Source organism: Peromyscus eremicus, chromosome 14, assembly GCF_949786415.1.
Source record: "Peromyscus eremicus chromosome 14, PerEre_H2_v1, whole genome shotgun sequence".
Classification (NCBI taxonomy): Eukaryota; Metazoa; Chordata; class Mammalia; order Rodentia; family Cricetidae; genus Peromyscus; species Peromyscus eremicus.
In genome coordinates, this window is record NC_081430.1 from 51,290,301 (window position 1) to 51,308,666 (window position 18,366).

At 50.8% G+C, this 18,366-nt stretch overlaps 1 protein-coding gene across 1 annotated transcript; it reads left to right on the forward strand.

Moving 5' to 3' along the window:
* Positions 1–759: 759 nt before the first annotated feature.
* On the forward strand, positions 760–15,263 carry Otub2 (OTU deubiquitinase, ubiquitin aldehyde binding 2; the record flags this gene model as incomplete). Its single annotated transcript, XM_059279673.1, has 6 exons — positions 760–906; positions 10,546–10,641; positions 11,882–12,000; positions 13,523–13,607; positions 13,915–14,109; positions 14,926–15,263. Coding segments are annotated over 6 exons (849 nt in total), but the record flags the coding sequence as incomplete, so codon positions are not given.
* Positions 15,264–18,366: the final 3,103 nt, after the last annotated feature.

Here is an 18,366-nt window from a genome sequence, read left to right on the forward strand (position 1 = left end):
AAGAGTAAGCAGCTGATTGAGATGCAAGGAGGCTAGAGGAGCCCAGGGTAGTGAGTCTGGAAAATTGGATGAGATCTGAGTGTTCCGTGCAGAGCTTTGCATGCTGGGCTGTGGAGTTTGGGTCGTCTGCACATGAGGGAACTGTTACATTTTTGATGAATATGAAATGGTTTCTGGCTCTCTCTGATGCTGGGTCGTGGGTGGCCAGCTGGAGTGAGAGGCAGGCTTGCTCATTCAATGTGCTCACCAGGGTTACTGCAGTAAAGCCCTTCAGCGGGATAGAGCCACAGGGACTTGTTTTCTGGAAAGTCTGGAGGCTGAAGACCCAGGTGAAGGTGCAGGCAAGGGCACACTCCCTCTGAAGATGTTTGGGAAAGTTCTATCCCTGGCTTCCCCAAGCTTCCAGTAGTAGCTTGACTTGTGACATTGGAACTCATCTGCAGATGGCTTTCTCCCATGCATGTGTTTATACTCCTCTTTTAATAAGGAAATCAGTCATGGGACTGGTGACCCACCCTTCTTCATTGTGACCTCATCTTAACTAATTATATCAGTGATGACCATATTCTAAAATAAAGTTGCATGCTGAGGGTTGGAGGTAGGGCCTCAACAGTTCGGCTTATAGCACTCGGGATCCGTTTTTGGAATACGTTCCAACGTTTCAGCATTCCAGGAAGTGGAGAGCCAGCAGTGACAGAGGACAAGTCCCTACCTTTGTGGAGCTGGCATTTGGGTGGAGGGAGCCAGTGAACCCACCTGTCATATTATGGCTCGAACAAGCAAGATAAGGCAATAGGATGGTGGGAGAGGGGAGGGGGGCTTCTCTGCCAAGGTGGCATCCCCAAGTCATGGAAAGAGGCAGAAGAACATTGGGACAAAAAGAAACAGAAATACGAAGACACTGAGGTAAAAGTGTGTGTCCTGTTGGAGGGACAGGGCAGCCACTGTGGCTGGAGCCCCTTGGTGTACAAGGGCCAGATGGGAGGTTGTCAAAGACTGAGCAAGCAAGCCAGTGGAGCGTTTGAGGAGGTGTCATAATGCCACAGCAATGTCATAGACCGGGTGATTTATAATGACCAGACATTTATTGGCTTCTGCCTCTGCAGGTGGCTGGTTAGGCCATCATCAAGGTGCTGGCCTCTGGTGAGGGCCCGCACGTCTTCTTACTTTGTCATAACATGATAGAAAAAATCCTCCCTGGGATGACTGCACTAATCCTTTCATGATCGGGGAGTCCCTGGACCTTGTGACCTCTGAAAAACTGTCACATTGGCAGTTAAATTGCAGCTTGGTTTAGAGGGGACATTCAAACCTTAGCTTTCTAGCCACGAAAATGCATTCATTCTATCCCAGCAGTTCCCGGAGTCTTACCTTATTACAGCCCAACTCATGTCCAGAAGCCAGGGCTGTGACCCACCGGTGAGCCAGACAGAGGTGAGACCCAGGCCAGTGTCCTGACAGATCCTGCCAGCTGAGGGCCAGTCACCCAAGTGTCATGGTGGGCAGGCCCAAGATAGACATTCCCATCCCCAGAGTGGGAAGTCAGCCAGGAGTAAGTCAGCAACTGAATTAGGTCCTCTGATTCCAGAATAGTCTTTGATTCTGTGCTGCCTCCATGCCCTGTTGGAACTGCCCACCCCTGGGATCCACTGGGCTCGACCTAGGCAGTAGCTCACGATAGCCATACTACATCCTCATGGCATTCTCTGCCATGGGCATCACCCTAGTGGGGACTCTGCCTGGTTGCGCTGGGCCCCCACACTGTGCACCACACCCCAAGCTCTGACATTCTGCAGGCCTCAGGGCCAGCCCACGTAGACTCTACCAAGGCCACAGCTTTGGCCGCTAGAGCAGCAGCCCTCCCTGTGCCCTGATATAGCTGGTCACACAGAAGATGTGCTGTCCTGAAATGTGGGGTACTTGAGCTTCCTGGAAATGTGCACTCTAGGCATAGCCAGCCTCCAAGATCTCTGCTATGTTTGAGGGTATCTTCTACCTCCGTCTCCATGAGTGACACATAGCTTCCTTCCGTCCTAATTTCTAATCTCTTCAGAGGGTGACCAACCACTGGGCCATACCCTTGGTGTGCAGATAGTGCTTCATTCTTTTACACAGTCAGGCTGTGAGTTTTCCAAAACTTTCATTCTCTTTACTTACACATTCTATCTTTACATCATTTTTCTCCTCTCACATTTTAATAGGTGAAGTTCCAAGAAGCCACACCACAGCCCTGATGATGCCTGTCCCTTTAGGTTCTGCTGTCCCATGTCCTTCCTAGGTCATCGTTTTTTTTTTTTTTTTTTTTTTTTTGTTTGTTTTTTGTTTTGTTTTTTCCGAGACAGGGTTTCTCTGTGTAGCTTTGCGCCTTTCCTGGAACTCACTTGGTAGCCCAGGCTGGCCTCAAACTCACAAAGATCCGCCTGGCTCTGCCTCCCGAGTGCTGGAATTAAAGGCATGTGCCACCACTGCCCGGCTAGGTCATTGTTCTTAAGTTCTGTTTTCCCATTTAGCCCTGGTGCAAGGACACCCTGCAGTCAAGTTCTTTGCCACTTGAGGAGATGGCCCTTCCTCCCAGCAGTCTCCAGTACTTCATGCCTCCCTTCCATCCGAGGCTGCATCCTCACGGTCTTTTCCGTGCGAGTTCCTGCCAGCCTTCTCATACAAAGTCTCGGAAGACTCCCGCTTTCCCTTCTGCTCTCCGCCTGGTCTTACTCACACCAGAATCTCCCTTCACAGTCTGTTCCCAGCTGCGAAGGCTTCTCCGGCATTCATCTGGGAAGTGTCCCAGCAGTACCCACTCCCCTGCCCCGAAGCCTTCATGTCTTCAGGTATTCATTATGGCAGCTCCTGCTCGGTTCCTGGCTCTGTCTTAGCCTGGTGTTGCTGGAATGGGTTCTCACTGGGTGATTTAGACCAAACAGCTTTATCGGGCTCAGAGCTTGAGAGGCTGGGAAGTCCTAAGATGAGGTGTCAGCCTCAGGCCAAGAGCTCCTTGCTTTCTTACCATGAGGGAAGGCATCACTTGGTAGAAGCGGGCTCGAGAAACTGAGTCAACCCTGGATACAATCCATGATCATGGTGTTGGTTCAATCCGTGAAGGCAGAATGCTGCCTTTTGATACAGTGACATCGGCAGTTAAACTTAGCAGCATGGAGGGAACCAACACCTAAGCCTAGCAGAGAATACTGAGGAAAGGCCCTGCCTGTGAAGCAACCTGTGTTGGCTGCTCGTGGAGAATGTGGGGCCAGTTAGGAGTGGAGCCTGGAGGTCACCGGACACAGTATATAGCATCCTCCTTGTGGGGCATGGTGAGAGCTCTCAGGCTAGACCCAGGAACCAGTGGAGCCGGGTAAGACAGTAGAAGTGGGTCCTGGATTTGGGGGTATACTGTCTAGTTGAAGGGGTACCCTAGGGCCTAGAGAAGCCTGGGAGTGCACAGATGAGCTACTGAGTAAGCAGGGGGTCAATGAATTAGAAGCGCTGCTTAGATGTCTGAGAAGTTGCCAGCTGTCTGAGGTTGGAGTCTTAGGGAGAGGAGAGGCAGGAGCTAAGATCAGGTGGGTGGCTGCTGAAAGATGTTACAGAAGTTCACACTATCTGAGGGAGGCAGGGCCCAGCTTCAGGAGCTCTGAAAACAGCTAGCTACTAAGATAAGGGGGTTGGGGCCCCACCGAGAAGAGTCATGCAGTAAGCTGAGTAATTGTCACCAAAGATTAGCGTATTCTGTTCTCTAGCACCTATGGATATATTACCATGGCAAGAGAGGTTCCGAAGTGTGACTCAGTTAAGGGGCTAAAGTGAGACATTAGCCTTAGTTATCAACTAAGGTGCAGTGAGGTCACCACCAGGGTCCTTACAAGGGGGAGGAGGTCCAGACCTCAGTAAGGGGACCATGGGGGAAAAGGTGAGAGAAAGGAGTCATTCCTCATGGAAGCCAGACAGCCTTTAACATGTATTTATCTGTGCTTGGAGTGGGGGAGGGGAGTACAGACATGCCACAGAATGTGTGTGGAGGTCAGAGGGCTACTTCCATTCCATGGGTCCCAAGGATCAAACTCAGACAGCACCTCCACCCACTGACCCGTGTCCCCACCCCCAGGCAGTCTTTAGGAATGGAGGAAAGCAGCCTGTGGGGTGGGGACACGGGGCTTTCCAGAAGCCCCCAGAAAGCACGGCCATCCACAGCTCGACTCCAGATAGAGGAGGCTGGACTCCTCATTGCCAAGTGCAAAAAAGTAAAGTGGTCATGTTCTGTGACACCAGGATTGTCCTCAGGTGTTGGAGCAGGAACAAGTCCTTCAGGGAGACAGGTCTCCCTCCACCGGGGCTTCAGTGATCTTTGGCTTAACTCATCAATAATGGGCTTTTGGACACTCCACAGGTATATCCATATATATATATGGATGTGTGTAGATATATGAATATGTGTATTCATATGTATATTCATCTATATAGAGTGAAAGAGAGACTTTTTTGGGTATATGTGTGTGATGTATGCCTGTGTGTGTTGTGTTCATGACAGCAGATTGTACCAATTTGTGTCCATGTGTGTGGAGGCCAGAGATTGACATCAGTTGCCTTCCTATAAGGTTTTCTTTTTATTTTCTTAACGTGTGTGTGTGTGTGTGTGTGTGTGTGTGTGTGTGTGTGTGTGTAGTGTGCATATGAACTTGCTTCACAAGTGTGTGGGCACATGTGTACATGGATTGGCATGCACATATGTGTTCATGCATGTGGATGCTGGAAATTGACACTGGGTGGTTTCCTCAATTGCTGTTTATTTAGGGAGGATCTCTTGCTGGGCCTGGAGTTTGCCAATTCCAGGTAGTCTAGCTAGCCAGCTTGCTCCAGGGACCCCCGTCTCTGCTTCCTGAGTGCCGAGGTCACAGGCAGCTGCCACGCAGCCCAGATTTTAAGTGAGTTCTGGGGATGGGAATTCCACTCCTGACTCGTGTGAAGCAAGTACTTTGCTCCCTGAGCCCCTCTAGTTTTTGAGACAGGGTCTCCTCACTGAACCTGGAGCTCACCGACAGCTATATTGGCCAGTCATCAAACACTGGAGTCTCTAAATACCCCTCCCATTGCTGAGGTCACAGGTGCGTGGCTTTTTATATGGGTGCTGGGTCACAAAACTCAGGCCCTTAAGCAGTAAGTTTATTACCCACTCAGCCACCTTCCCAGCCCCCAAGCAGACATTTAAAAGTATTCTCCTTCTAGTGTCATGGGGACTCCAGGCCAGCGAGTAGGGCCAGGGTTCAAGCCCGGGTGGCCTCTGGCAAAGACATGAGCATTCTAGAGGAGAGATTGAGGTTCTGAACCTGCTGCTGGCAGGTGAGGCTGGAGTTTCCTGCTCTTCTGGGTGTCTTGAGGTCAGGCTGTGTGGTAAGCGGTGGCTTCGGGGCCTGGTTGGTGAGTCAATCCTGCCCAAGATGCTCAGAAGACCGGGGAGGTGCTGCTGGGCCCGGGGCGTGGGCGTGCCCTGGGGATGTGGGCGTGGCCTGGGATGTGAGCATGCTCAGATGCACTAACAGGATGGCGGGCCGGTAGATGGGGTTTGTAGGCAGAGGAGTGAGCTGAGGCCTGGCTGTGGAGTTGGTCAGTGAAACGTGCCACACCTCTGCTGCTGAAACTGTTGGCAAGCCTGGGCGCTGCCAGCCCAACTTAATTAATTAGCATCTATTTGCAAACCAGCAATTAAAGGTCTTTCCTGTGTCCTGGTTAGGACTGACAGGACAGTCAGGTGCTCCCTGTCTGTTTCTCTTTTCTCCATAACAACCTGGAATTCTCCAGCCAGGGTTTAAAAGCAAACACCAGTTCAGCCGAGGTCAAAACCCGAGCTTTGTTCCAGATTCCTGGACTAGTAAACTGATACTGCCCTTAGGGTCTTCCTGCAGCTTGTCTCACCCAGGAATGCTGGTGGGTTTGGGTGGAGACTTGGGTTATTCTGTTTTAGGGACTGGAAGTGCCAGGGTGGAAACCTGCTTGTCACTAGGGCGCCCATGTATACACTTGGGGACACTAGAAGCTGACCCAAGGCCCATCTACCTACCTTCCTTTCTTCCCTCCCCCTCTCCTCTTCTAAGCCCTGTCCCCTTCCCCCGAGACAATCTCACAGTGTAGCCTATGCTAACCTCACCATCAATTTCACCATCCCCCTGCCTCAGCCTCCTGGATGCTAGGACTACAGGCATGTGCCACCATACCCAGCCATGGCATGTTTTTAACTAGTATTGAGTGGGGAAAAAAAAATTCCATAGTATCTGTAGCATAATATATATGTAAATATGTATTTTTTAAATGTCTAGGGGTTTTTGTTTTTTGTTTTGTTTTGTTTTTCGAGACAGAGTTTCTCTGTGTAGCCTTGGTGCCTTTCCTGGAACTCACTCTGTAGCCCAGGCTGGCCTCAAACTCACAGAAATACACCGGCCTCTGCCTCCCATGTGCTGGGATTAAAGGCGTGCGCCACCACCCACACAGCAAGTAGAAAACTATATCTCATCTGTTGTCTGATTCATAAAGACAGAAAGTAGAGGAGTGATTTCCAAAGATGGGGGTCGGGGGAGAGTGACAGGTACTGAAGGCCATAGAACTGAGTACATCAGAATGGCTAAAATGGTATGTTTCATGCTATGTACACTTCACCACCACACTCCTTAAAGACATACATTTCAAAAGCCATAGCAAGCAGACCTTTGAGGGTTGGGGAATGAGTGAGGGACGGGGTTGGAGACACAACAGAGATTAGGGACAAATGAGATACCCTTGGGAAAAAAGTCTCCCGCTGAGGCTGAGGCAAGGGTGCCACTCAACAGTGCACAGCTGGTCCCACTGCTCAGTGTCTTGTTATCAGTGTGACTGCTTCAAATAGCTTGCGTAAATTTGTCGATGCCAGGCAAATGCAGGCCCTGGGAAGCCTTCCCTGGTGTCGTGCCTCCCCTCAGGATTCCTCTTTGTGAGGACGAACAGAGTCTCTTTTCCTCTCCTCTGCTGATGCCTTCTTAAAAACTGCCAAATAGCCGGGCGGTGGTGGTGCATGCCTTTAATCCCAGCACTCGGGAGGCAGAGCCAGGAGAATCTCTGTGAGTTCGAGGCCAGCCTGGGCTACCAAGTGAGTTCCAGGAGAGGCGCAAAGCTACACAGAGAAACCCTGTCTCGAAAAAAACCAAAAAAAAAAAAAAAAAAAAAAACCAAAAAAAAAAACCAAAAAAAACAAAAAAAAACCCCAAAACTGCCAAGTAAATATGGCTGACTAGGCATCCTTCTGGGGGTCCCTGTGCCCCTGATATATTCATTTCTGAGTTTTGTTTGGGGCCAGAATTGAGTGCAAGTTCATTAAATACAGTTGGGGCGTTCCGCTCTGTAGCCCGTTTGTTGTTCAGAAAGCCCATGCACCATTTTAAGTCAGCCATCTGTAAAACTGCTTTTATAAACGAATAGTCATGGGGTAAGTAGCAAGACAGGAATGAGTTAGCAATGGAGAAAGGAGGAGTTGGGCTGAGCAGAGCACGTGGCTACTTGCCAGCAGCCTGTGGGTCACCTTGCCATGCATACAAGGGGTAAAGAGGGCTGTTCAGACTGATACCTCCCCATGGGGATTTGCCTCTTCAGCACAGTGTGAGCAGAATTAACTGCACACCAGCAATTGTGTGTTACACAAATGATGTCCCTCTTCCATGATTTAGAAAGATAGTTATAGTTATATTCCCAGGAAGTCAACAAAGTTGGCTTGGCCTAAAGGTTTTTTTAAAACCTTGTGAATGACACAGAAAAATCTTATCTAGAGAACAAAACAAAACAAAAAAAACCCAACAATCTGGGAATGAAATGGAACCATTTCGATCTGGAAGCCAGAGGTCCATGGATCTTTGAAAGGGAGACTAGGGACTGAAAAGGAAGACCATAAGGAAGAAGCTGGTATCTTTTTGGCATGGGTAGAAGGCTCGAAGGAGGTGGAGGAGAGATTGACTCACCCCTGTGGTGGTGGGATTTGCTTTCTTGTTTTGTTTTTTGTGTGTTTTGCAGAGCTGGGAATGAACCCAGGGCCTTGCACACGTGCCATGGGGGGATGAACCCAGGGCCTTGCACACGTGCCATGGGGGGATGAACCCAGGGCCTTGCACACGTGCCATGGGGGGATGAACCCAGGGCCTTGCACACGTGCCATGGGGGGATGAACCCAGGGCCTTGCACACGTGCCATGGGGGGATGAACCCAGGGCCTTGCACACGTGCCATGGGGGGATGAACCCAGGGCCTTGCACACGTGCCAGGGGATGAACCCAGGGCCTTGCACACGTGCCAGGGGATGAACCCAGGGCCTTGCACACGTGCCATGGGGGGATGAACCCAGGGCCTTGCACATGTGCCATGGGGGGATGAACCCAGGGCCTTGCACACGTGCCAGGGGATGAACCCAGGGCCTTGCACACGTGCCATGGGGGGATGAACCCAGGGCCTTGCACACGTGCCAGGGGGGGATGAACCCAGGGCCTTGCACATGTGCCATGGGGGGATGAACCCAGGGCCTTGCACACGTGCCAAGGGGGGATGAACCTAGGGCCTTGCACACGTGCCAGGCAAGTGCTCCGCTGTTAAGCCACAGCCTCAGCCTGCTGATACCTTCTAATGGCTGTGCCTAGTGTCACTTAGGAAACTGTTCCTTGATACCCTGTAGTAAGCCCCACAGACTGGCAAGGCTCTTGGAGACACCGAACTCCCATCAGGAACTTCGGAAGGAGTGTCTCTGGGGGGTGGCAGAAGTGAAAGGTTGGACCCAGCCTCTGGGTAGGATGGTCCAACACTGCCCTGGACAGGACATTCCTTTGTGGTCTGGCAGAGGAGTCCTTTGAGCTCTGGAGTCTGGGATGTGCCTCCCTAGCTCTTGGGTGCGTTTGAACTTCCCACTGATCTGTATTAATCACTTCCTAGCTCAAACCACCTGACCTCGGCGGCAGTGCCGTGAGTATAATAATGGCCACCTCACAGGAGTGTTGTGATAATTGAGATAATGGGGATATATGAGCCTCAGTTCCAGAGCTTGGCACATAGTCGGTGCCAAGTAATGGGACCTGTCACCATTTCACACGTTGTAGGGCTTAAGGTAGCAGCAGATGCTCAAACCGTCTTCCTTATGTTGGCTCTCAACCTCTGGTCACAGGATGACTGCTGTAAAGTAGACATTGTATCGGCATCTCTGCTCTTTTTATCCCAAACCAAACCCTTCCCAGAAGCCCTAGCAGACTTTTTATGGGCCTAGAATATGCAGACTTGGGTCATCTAGCTAATCAGCTTGTCCCAGAGATCCCCTGTACCAATCTCCTGAGAACTGGGATTACAGGCTGGCTGCCCATTTAGCCTGTATGTATATTCTGGGGATCTGAACTCTGGTCCTCACGCTTACAAGGCAGGTGCTTCATCTACTGCGCCACATCCTCAGCCCTGCTTTTAAGCTGGGAACTCTTTTTGTGGGTCAAACAGCACTTTAAAGAACAATGTGTGTATGCGCACACGTGTGTGTACATGCACACACACACACACACACACACACACACACATGCACGCACACCATTGGCACAAATCAGAGGACAGCTTGTGAGAGTTGGTTCTCTCCTTCTTCCGTGTGGGATCCTGGGATCAGTCTCCGGTGGTCAGCACTCTGAACCATCTCACCAGCCCAGCACTTGTTTCCCTCTGTGGAGAGCTCCATTCCTGGGTGGCTGGTGGCAAGAGCGCACGGCCAGTTGGCGGAGCTCCAACCCCTGAGCACTCTCACCCCAGGCCTAGTGAAAAAGCACAGGTCGGGAGGTGACTGCCGTTCCTAGATCCGTGGCATCCTCTGCCCTGTTTCCACCCTGCTTGCTGAGTCCTTCCAGGGCTTAGAGACCCTGACTCCCCACAGGCATATGCTCAGGCTTGGTCTGACCTTGACTCAGAGCTGGGCAACACACCAGTAGGTGGTAGAAGAAGATGTCCCTCTTGCCCCAGACCTGTGTAAGCTCAGATCATTACCCCGTCCCCAGCCCCTAGCACACACCCTCCAGTGCCACATGGGGTCACCTCACAGCTAACCTTTACCCTGTAGTATTCCTGGCTTTTGTGGAGGGATGGCAACACCTCTATATTGGCAGCATGTGACAGACACCAAGCTTGACACAGGATGCATGTTTAGGAATTGGGGTGGGGGCAGTAAGTAAAGGAAAGAATGAATAAGTGAATGAATGAACGAATGGGGCGGGAGCATATTCCAACATAGAGATTTATTAAGTCTGAGGTATTAAATATTTAAAAAAATGTATCTGTTAGCAAATTATGAGGTCAGTTCTTTATAGCCAAGATACTTCATGGTGGTGCCAGGCCTGATTGCCCCTGCCCTGGGACCAGACAATCTAGGCAGGTCCCTAGGATGCTGGTCACATGCTCACACGTCCCTTCCAAGGGGGGACGACATGTTCTGGGTTGTGTAACTGGTTGTTCAGAGGCTATCAGTTCCAAGAGCCCTGCTAGTGTTTTTGAAGCCAGCTTAGAATGTTTCTTCTTTCTCTTTCAGAGTGAAACATCTTTCAACCTAATATCAGAAAAATGTGACATTCTATCCATTCTTCGGGATCATCCTGAAAATAGAATTTACCAGAGGAAAATCCAGGTGGGGCAGAGGGTAGAGAGATGAGAGCCTCAGCAAAGGGGGTGGAGGTTGGGAGTGAAAAGGGGGACAACTTTTGGAAGGCATGGAGTTCGAGCCAGGCTCCTGGACAAACTGAAACTCTTACACCATTCTGACATTGAGTCTTTACCTCAGAAAGAAATCCTTTCCTTGTGAGAAAACCATACATTTTAAAGCTAAGCACTGTTCTGAGTGCTGGATTTACTTGCTTGAGTCTTTTTTATGATTCTCTGTGGCAAGTATTCCTGTTCTCACTTGACAACTGAGCAAACTGAAAAGTGGCCACATAGCTCCTGAACTGATGGGCTGGGTCTAAGCTCATCACTGCTGTACTAGGGGACATCACTGGGAGGCTTCAGGGATCACTCCCAGGGCTAGAGAGGATGGAGGAGCGAGGCCCCCACTCCATGGTGCCCATGGCAGATGGGCTTGGTCTTTGATGACATTGCTGTGCAGTCTTCTGCACCCCTCCCACGGACCTTGCAGATACAGCATGGTGCCAGGGCCATTTCTTACTCTGGGCCAGGAGGCAGTCAGCAGCTCAGGGTAACACTGGTGTCCTGAGGTCTACCTGTGACCATAGGAAGGACATCCAGTAGGACTCAGGGTTGAGGAAAGTCAACTCTGTGTTCCCTTAGCCTCTCAGGAGCTGAGAAAGAGGGACATTGTCCCCGACCAGCTTGCTTCAGGGGATCCAGATAAGTCCTATGCCGCCTTGTTGCTGGGGCTTCCCAGTCCCTTGAAAACCAGGCTGTACTGACAAAACCCTGACTACTGTCCCACAAGACAGAGAGAGGCTCTAGGCCATTTCACAGGGATGCTGGGAGCAGGGCCAAGAGTGGGTGGCATGCCACTCCTGACACCGTTGAGAAACATTTGAGGACTGCTGAGGCTGTTCAGTGTTCTGCACACACCACATTCAGCTGCCAGCTTCCTCTAGGAACCCTTTCCTGATGAGAGAAGTCTGGGGTGGATGTCTCTGACCCAGGGCACCCCAGCTCATGTCCTCATACTGTCACCACGTCTAACTCTATGTCACCTCCCCTGACGGCTGCCTAGTGCCAGGGGCTGACTGACATCCTCGGTGTCTCACATCCCAGTCAGTGTATTTGTGTATTTGTGGGATGGATGAGGGTGGGGGGCTCAGAAGGGGGGCCAGTGGCTGACCCACACCAATGCCGTCGCTGCTGCTGAGGTTTGTGCGTCCTCTTCTCCCCCTTAGGAACTCAGCAAAAGATTTACCTCAATCCGAAAGACCAAAGGAGATGGGAACTGCTTCTACAGGGCCTTGGGATATGCCTACCTGGAGTCTTTGCTGGGCAAGAGCAGAGAGATCCTCAAGTGAGTGGGACCTATGTAGACTCCTCTCCTTCACTGTGCTGGATCTGCCCTGGACCAGGCTGTAGCAGGGGGGCTGAGAGCTCCCTGGTAGAGGCATGGCATGCTGGGAAACGTAGCTGCCCACTGGGATGGTGTTGATAGCAGCCCAGAGGCTGAGAAAGGTGCCAGTGACTTGTCTGGTACTTCCCTCAGCACTGCCTGATGGCATGGCTCACCAAAACTGGTGGGCACTTGATATTTACTGCAAAAAGGAAAACAGATGTGGGGGCATACTGTAAGACCCTTTTCAAACACCAACATGAGGAGGAGGAGGAAGAAAGGAAGGAAGGAAGGAACGAAGGAAGGAACGAAGGAAGGAACGAAGGAACGAAGGAAAAAGAAAGGAAGGAAGAAGGAAAGGAAGAAAAAAAAAGACAGAAAGACAGAAGGAGAAAGCTTGTCCCTGCTGGCCTTGGTCGTGTTCTTTTTGTGTGACAGTGAGGGCACACGGTCTTCTCTTTCCTTCCACTGCATTGAAGGGCAGCCACTTTTGCCAAGCCATTTGGCTGACCCTTGATCCTGATAGTGAGTGCAGCCCAGTGCCAGGCTGGTCCTGAGGTTAATGAAGAGCTGCTTTCCATGGTGGCCAGGACAGACTCCTCACCATGCCCACAAGGGCCCTGTGACCCATGGCAGGAAGGGGCTGTGCATCAGAGTGGGAACAGAAGCCACAGGGCTGGGGTTAGGGGCTGGGAGACCTGATTGGTGAGCAAGCTGGCATTAGGGCTGATCTCTAGCTACCCCACATAAGCACCCAGAGCAGGGATCTGAGGGACAGAAGCGCATCCTGGGGTCCATGGCATTCTCACCTCACTTATGTAACATCACCCAGCCAGCCTAGAAGCACAATGAGTACTAAATACGAAACTGAAGCATTGAGTGTTCTTTTATTTTTAAAATTAGACTTGTTTTATTGTATGAGTGTTTTGCCTGCATGCATGTATGTGTCCCACATGTGTCTTAGGTGCCAGAAGAGGTCAGAAGAGGGCATGGAATCTCCTGGAACTGGAGTTATGGATGGTTGTGAGCTTGTGCTGGGAATCAAACCTAGATCCTCTGCAAGAGTGTGTTCTTAACACTGGGCCGTCTCCCCCGCCTCGTTCTTGTTTTTCAATATGCTTTATTTCATTGTACCTTTACACTATTTGGGTTTTAGTAAGGGGTGCTAATTCTTTAAGTGACAGTTGATGAGCGTAAGGGAGGAGGCGAAAGGAGAGAGAGCTGGACATGACCAGGGCAGACATGAGAAGTGGGCCCACAGGGATAGGAAGCCTTTGAAAGAGAACTACCATATCTGGGGATTATGATGTCATTGCCTCCATCTCTTCATCTACAGCAGGGAAGGCATCGGGTCAGCATGGGTCCATGTGGAGTGCTCTGAAACACCACAAGGACTTCCGTGAGGCTGGCATGGACCGGGAAGTTGCCTGTCACAGCAATACCCTGTGTTCCCCCTATGCCCATCAGGTCTCCTCTCCTCTAGGTTCAAAGAGCGTGTGCTACAGACCCCAAATGACCTTCTGGCTGCCGGCTTTGAGGAACACAAGTTCAGAAACTTCTTTAACGCTGTGAGTTCACCTGAGCCACACTGGCTGAGGACCAAGGTCTTCCACATGGGCTGGGGCAGGGCAGGGTCATTTCCTACTTGTGGGAGTGTGGGGGAACAGGGGACCTCGGTCTGGAGGACTGTCAGTTTCCTGCCTTTCTGAATGTATGGTGGGGGGGGACTCAATGCCAGGCCCCTAGATGTGCCTCTGGGCTTCAACATTAATACTCACTTATAATCTCAAAATAAGCTGAGGGGGTTCCGTGGGGTGGGGGGTAGGTGGGGGGCAGGTGCTTGCTGGGGCCTATTCTGACGGTGGCAGCGTGAAGTTTTACAGTGTGGTAGAGCTGGTAGAGAAGGACGGCTCCGTGTCCAGCCTGCTGAAGGTGTTCAATGACCAAAACTCCTCGGACCGGATCGTGCAGTTCTTGCGCCTGCTCACATCGGCCTTCATTAGGAACCGAGCTGACTTCTTCCGACATTTCATTGATGAGGAGATGGACATCAAAGACTTCTGTACTCACGTAGGTCCCTAGGACCCTCCTTGGGGATGTAGCCCCCAGCCTGGGCTTTGCTTGTCTGTCTCTCACACATCCCAGGACCACTGTTTCTGCCCAGAGGAACATCCTTGCAATGCCAACTAGCAAGGTTAGCACCTGGAGACATCTTCCATGAGTGGCCTGAGCTCTGAGGCTTACGCAAGCTGCTGCTTGTATTCCCAGGGAAATCTCCTATCTGAAATCTCAGGACTTGGGACTCCTGTCACATTAGCCCTAAGATGGGGTTTTATTTAGATGTATTTATCTGAAGGAGGGATCCACGTGTAAAAAAAAAGTGGGCAATTTTCACATAGCTATCTGGATTTTTTTTTTTTTTTTTTAATTAGGAAGTACTGGGCCCTAAGTTGGATGGCAACTACCAGTAGGCACAAGAACAGCTGCCCTCTTTGGGGTACCTGCCACCATCTCTGCCTCTCTGTTGTCTCTGCAGCATCAGGACCCATCCACACACAGGCTCTGGCCTCTGCAAGCACTTACACTTGGAAGCCTTTGGTGGCAAGGTTCTTTTAGTTCTAAGTTTTGATGCTAGCCTTAAAGATTCCTCCCCTTTTGCACATTCCTTAAAGGGTCTGGAATAAAAATGGTTCAGGTTCGTTTTCAGCAAGCTCAGGAGTCTGTGGCTGTGTTGTCTGTGACAGGTGGGTTATCAGCACCTGCGCCCACACGTGCTTCAGAGGAGCACCCCCCAGCACAGGTGACCTCGATCCTGACAGCCAGGGCTGCACTCACTCACCCTCCTCCCCAAGCCTCCCTCCTAAGTGTTTCCTTTTGGTGTTGCAGGAAGTGGAGCCCATGGCCATGGAGTGTGACCACGTCCAGATCACAGCTCTGTCACAGGCACTGAACATTGCTCTGCAGGTGGAGTATGTGGATGAGATGGACACGGCTCTGAACCACCACGTGTTCCCTGAGGCTGCCATCCCTTCCGTTTATCTGCTCTATAAAACATCCCACTACAACATCCTTTATGCAGCTGAAAAACACTAATTTTAGGCCATGCCGGAGCCTATCATCTAATGGACTGCATTCTGAATGGAACATTCTGCCTTGGCCATTTTTTAATTGACTTAGACAACTAGAAAACATACAGCCTTTTGGGTAAAGCCACTCAACTGAGACCTGTGCCCACTATGGACTGTCATGACTTAGTAGGAATTTTAGTATTTATTTTGATAGATGATGTAATGCCTGCTAACTCTGGACCAGAAAGCCAGGAACCCAGTCTATGTATCCGTTTACTGTAAGAACCTCGTTGGACCTATTTATTTATCTGGAAGAGGTTCCTGGCAGTGTTGACATGCCGCTGTGTGAAAGTGGGGATATCTGGTTTGTCCTCACCAGGGGCAGTGGCCTTCATAGGGAAGAAAAGCTCAGGTCAGCTGTCATACTTTATATTCCGGTGACTTACCAGACCTATGAAGAGTTCAGCCCTACTTTGTTGGGTGGGTAATGGTAGACAACTGTCTGAATGTGAGGGGCTTGTGTGTAGTTTCATTTGTGATGGCTATGCTTTCCCATTTATTGAGGGGGGGGAGGGGGAGAGGGAGGAAAGAGAGAGAGAGAGAAGGGGGAGGGGGGAGAGGAGAGAGAGGGAGGAGAGAGAGGAGGAAGGGAGGAGAGGAGAGAGAGGGAGGAGAGAGGAGAGAGAGAATTTTATACCCAAAGTCCAGAAAAGGACTTTAGCCTTCAGCATGAAGCTCAGGTTTTAAGGTAAGGTCCTTCTACCTCAGGACCCAAACTCCTGACTTTGGAGGGCAGGCCCCTCAGGGTTCTGCTGTCAACCCCACTTGGATGAAGCTTGACAAAGACAGGGCCTGGACCTGAGTCAGTGTGTTCACGTCTGGGACCAGGGAGCTGCAGCTGCCCATCATCCCCAGGGAATGTAGAAGTAAGGTCTAGGTCATCAGCTGGGTAGGGTATGTGCAGCATGGAAACAGGGGAGCACAGACTGGAAAGGCTCCTAGTTTTCCCAGCTCGCTTCACAGGCAGTTAGGCAGGAAAGAACAGACGAGCCATAGGAGTTGGCAGCAGGGGCATTTCCAGTGCTGGCAGTGGCCTCTTGGTCTGCACGTGCCCCTTAATAGCCCCCTTACTCACCCTGCTGTCTCAAGACCTCCAGAGTCCACCTGAGGACACTGTGGGAAAATCAGTCTCCGGCTGGGCAGAAGCACTTGCTGGCCCTGCCTTCCTCTGTAGGACAGCTGTGGGACCACCCACTGGTACCCTTCCTTGGGTACAAGGCTCCCCGTCATGTTTCATTCTGCAGGGATTAAGACTGCTGGTGCTACTGTGAGGGTCTGCTGAGTCTGCACACAGGACAGCAGGCTCCCGAGTCTCTCACAAATCTCAGATCTGTTTCTTTTCTTTTGTTTGGTGTAAGCCAAAAGTACCCAGATGTCTGGGCAGTGAGGGAACCAAGGCCACATTTAGATTCAAAGGCTCCAGCTAAGTGAGTCTGTCACTGGCACAGGAGTATAAATCTGGCCTTCGTCTTTTGTTAATTGTTCCACCCTGATCTGGTTCAGAGTGTCGAGGTCTATGACAAGTACCCCAGAAGAGTGGGCACCTATTTCTGTGACTATCTTCAGCCAGACAGTTCTTCACTTCCAGGCTGAATGGTATGAACACAGGATGCCCACCTGGGCTGTTCCAAGGAGTTCAGATGGGTCTAGGGGCAGGGCAATAGGAGACCTGGGAACATGCTAAAACCTGGCTGGCCATAGCAATTTCTTGGCTAGGCTACAGCAACAATCATGCCAGCACGCCCACTTTCTGAATGATTCCTGCACCCTGTACAGCCACCTCTTTCTAGACCAAACACTGGAAGCACAGGGGCTTCGAGAGCTCATCTTTGCAAATGCTTGTGCGTTCCTCACTTTCCCAGAGGGGACAACTAGTAGGGATAGTGACAGAGCAGTGTACCTGCTCTGGCTGTCTTCCTAGAACAGATGAACCTCTGCTGGGGCCAGCTGCCCGAGTTCGGTTTTCAACTGTGTGACCTTGTCCAAGCCACTTCACCTGAGCTTTGCAAACAGAACCACGCCTCAGAAGTGAATGGCTTCCCCAAGTGTGAGCCAGGGGAACAATACAACAGGTCTAAGAGCCAAGTATATATACAGCCAGCCTGGGACAACGGGGCCTGGGGTTCAGTGAATGCCCAAGGCCAAGCCCTACAGCTTCCTTCAGATGAAAACATCTTCCTAGCATTAAACAGTTTCTATAAACAACTTTCAGCCTGGCTTCTTAATGTTGGGTACTGGTTATGTAATGAAGAACAGCACCATCTTCCCGCAGGCCACTCATGAGTGGACTACACTGGAAGGATGCAGGAAGCTGTGTACAGACTTGACCAAAGCCTCAGCACACTAGGTGGACACAGATGGGCTTGAACACTGGCCCCATCTTATCAAGGGTGTGCATGCAGGGGCCTTGAGCCTACTTATCAACTCCACTGACATCTCGCAGCAGCATCTGGAAAGTTGAGGCCCCTGGGTGATCTCTTGATGTTTGCTTTGTCCTCCCATCCAGGTGAGAAGTAGATAGTGGGGTCACAAGAAGGGCATCTACCTGGAAATGTTGCTGTGTCCTAACGTAAGAATAGTAGAACTCACTCAGAAGGAAGATGCCCCGAGTTACCAACATCTCATCTGGCTGTTGGGTGGCAGTGGCTAAATCTAACCACTAAGTGTTTTATATATATAACCCAGTGGTCGAGCACATGAGGCCCTGGGATCAGGGGGTTATCAAGTATCTTAATGTCAGGCATTCAGTGAACAGTGACACCAGAATCCAGTTTAGGCTCAAGGCTAAAAGGAAGTCCCATGGCCACCTCTCGCCTTGCTAAGAGTTGAGAGAGGCTGTGTTTCTTATTCAGGCATGCCTGTGTACTAAAATCCTCAGGACTCCTCAAGCCAAACATTTGAATCATGCCTGGGAACATCTGTCTCAAAGTTCAAGCTGAGCTGTGCTTCCCCCAGGTCTGACAGTGGTGGTTACTCAGCCAGACTGACCTGGAGCTGGACAGCAGGGGTCACTGTTCCTGCAGTATAGACTGGAGGCCTGTACCCCTGGAGCTCTGCCAGCTCAACTGTGGCCAGCACTGTGAACTTTCCTCACAGAGAACACACAGCCGAACTCCAGGAACAACACAGAGCAGTTCAGGCTGAGAAATCAGTTTTACAAAAGAGCTAGGACAAAAAAAAAAAAAACAAAAAAAAAAAA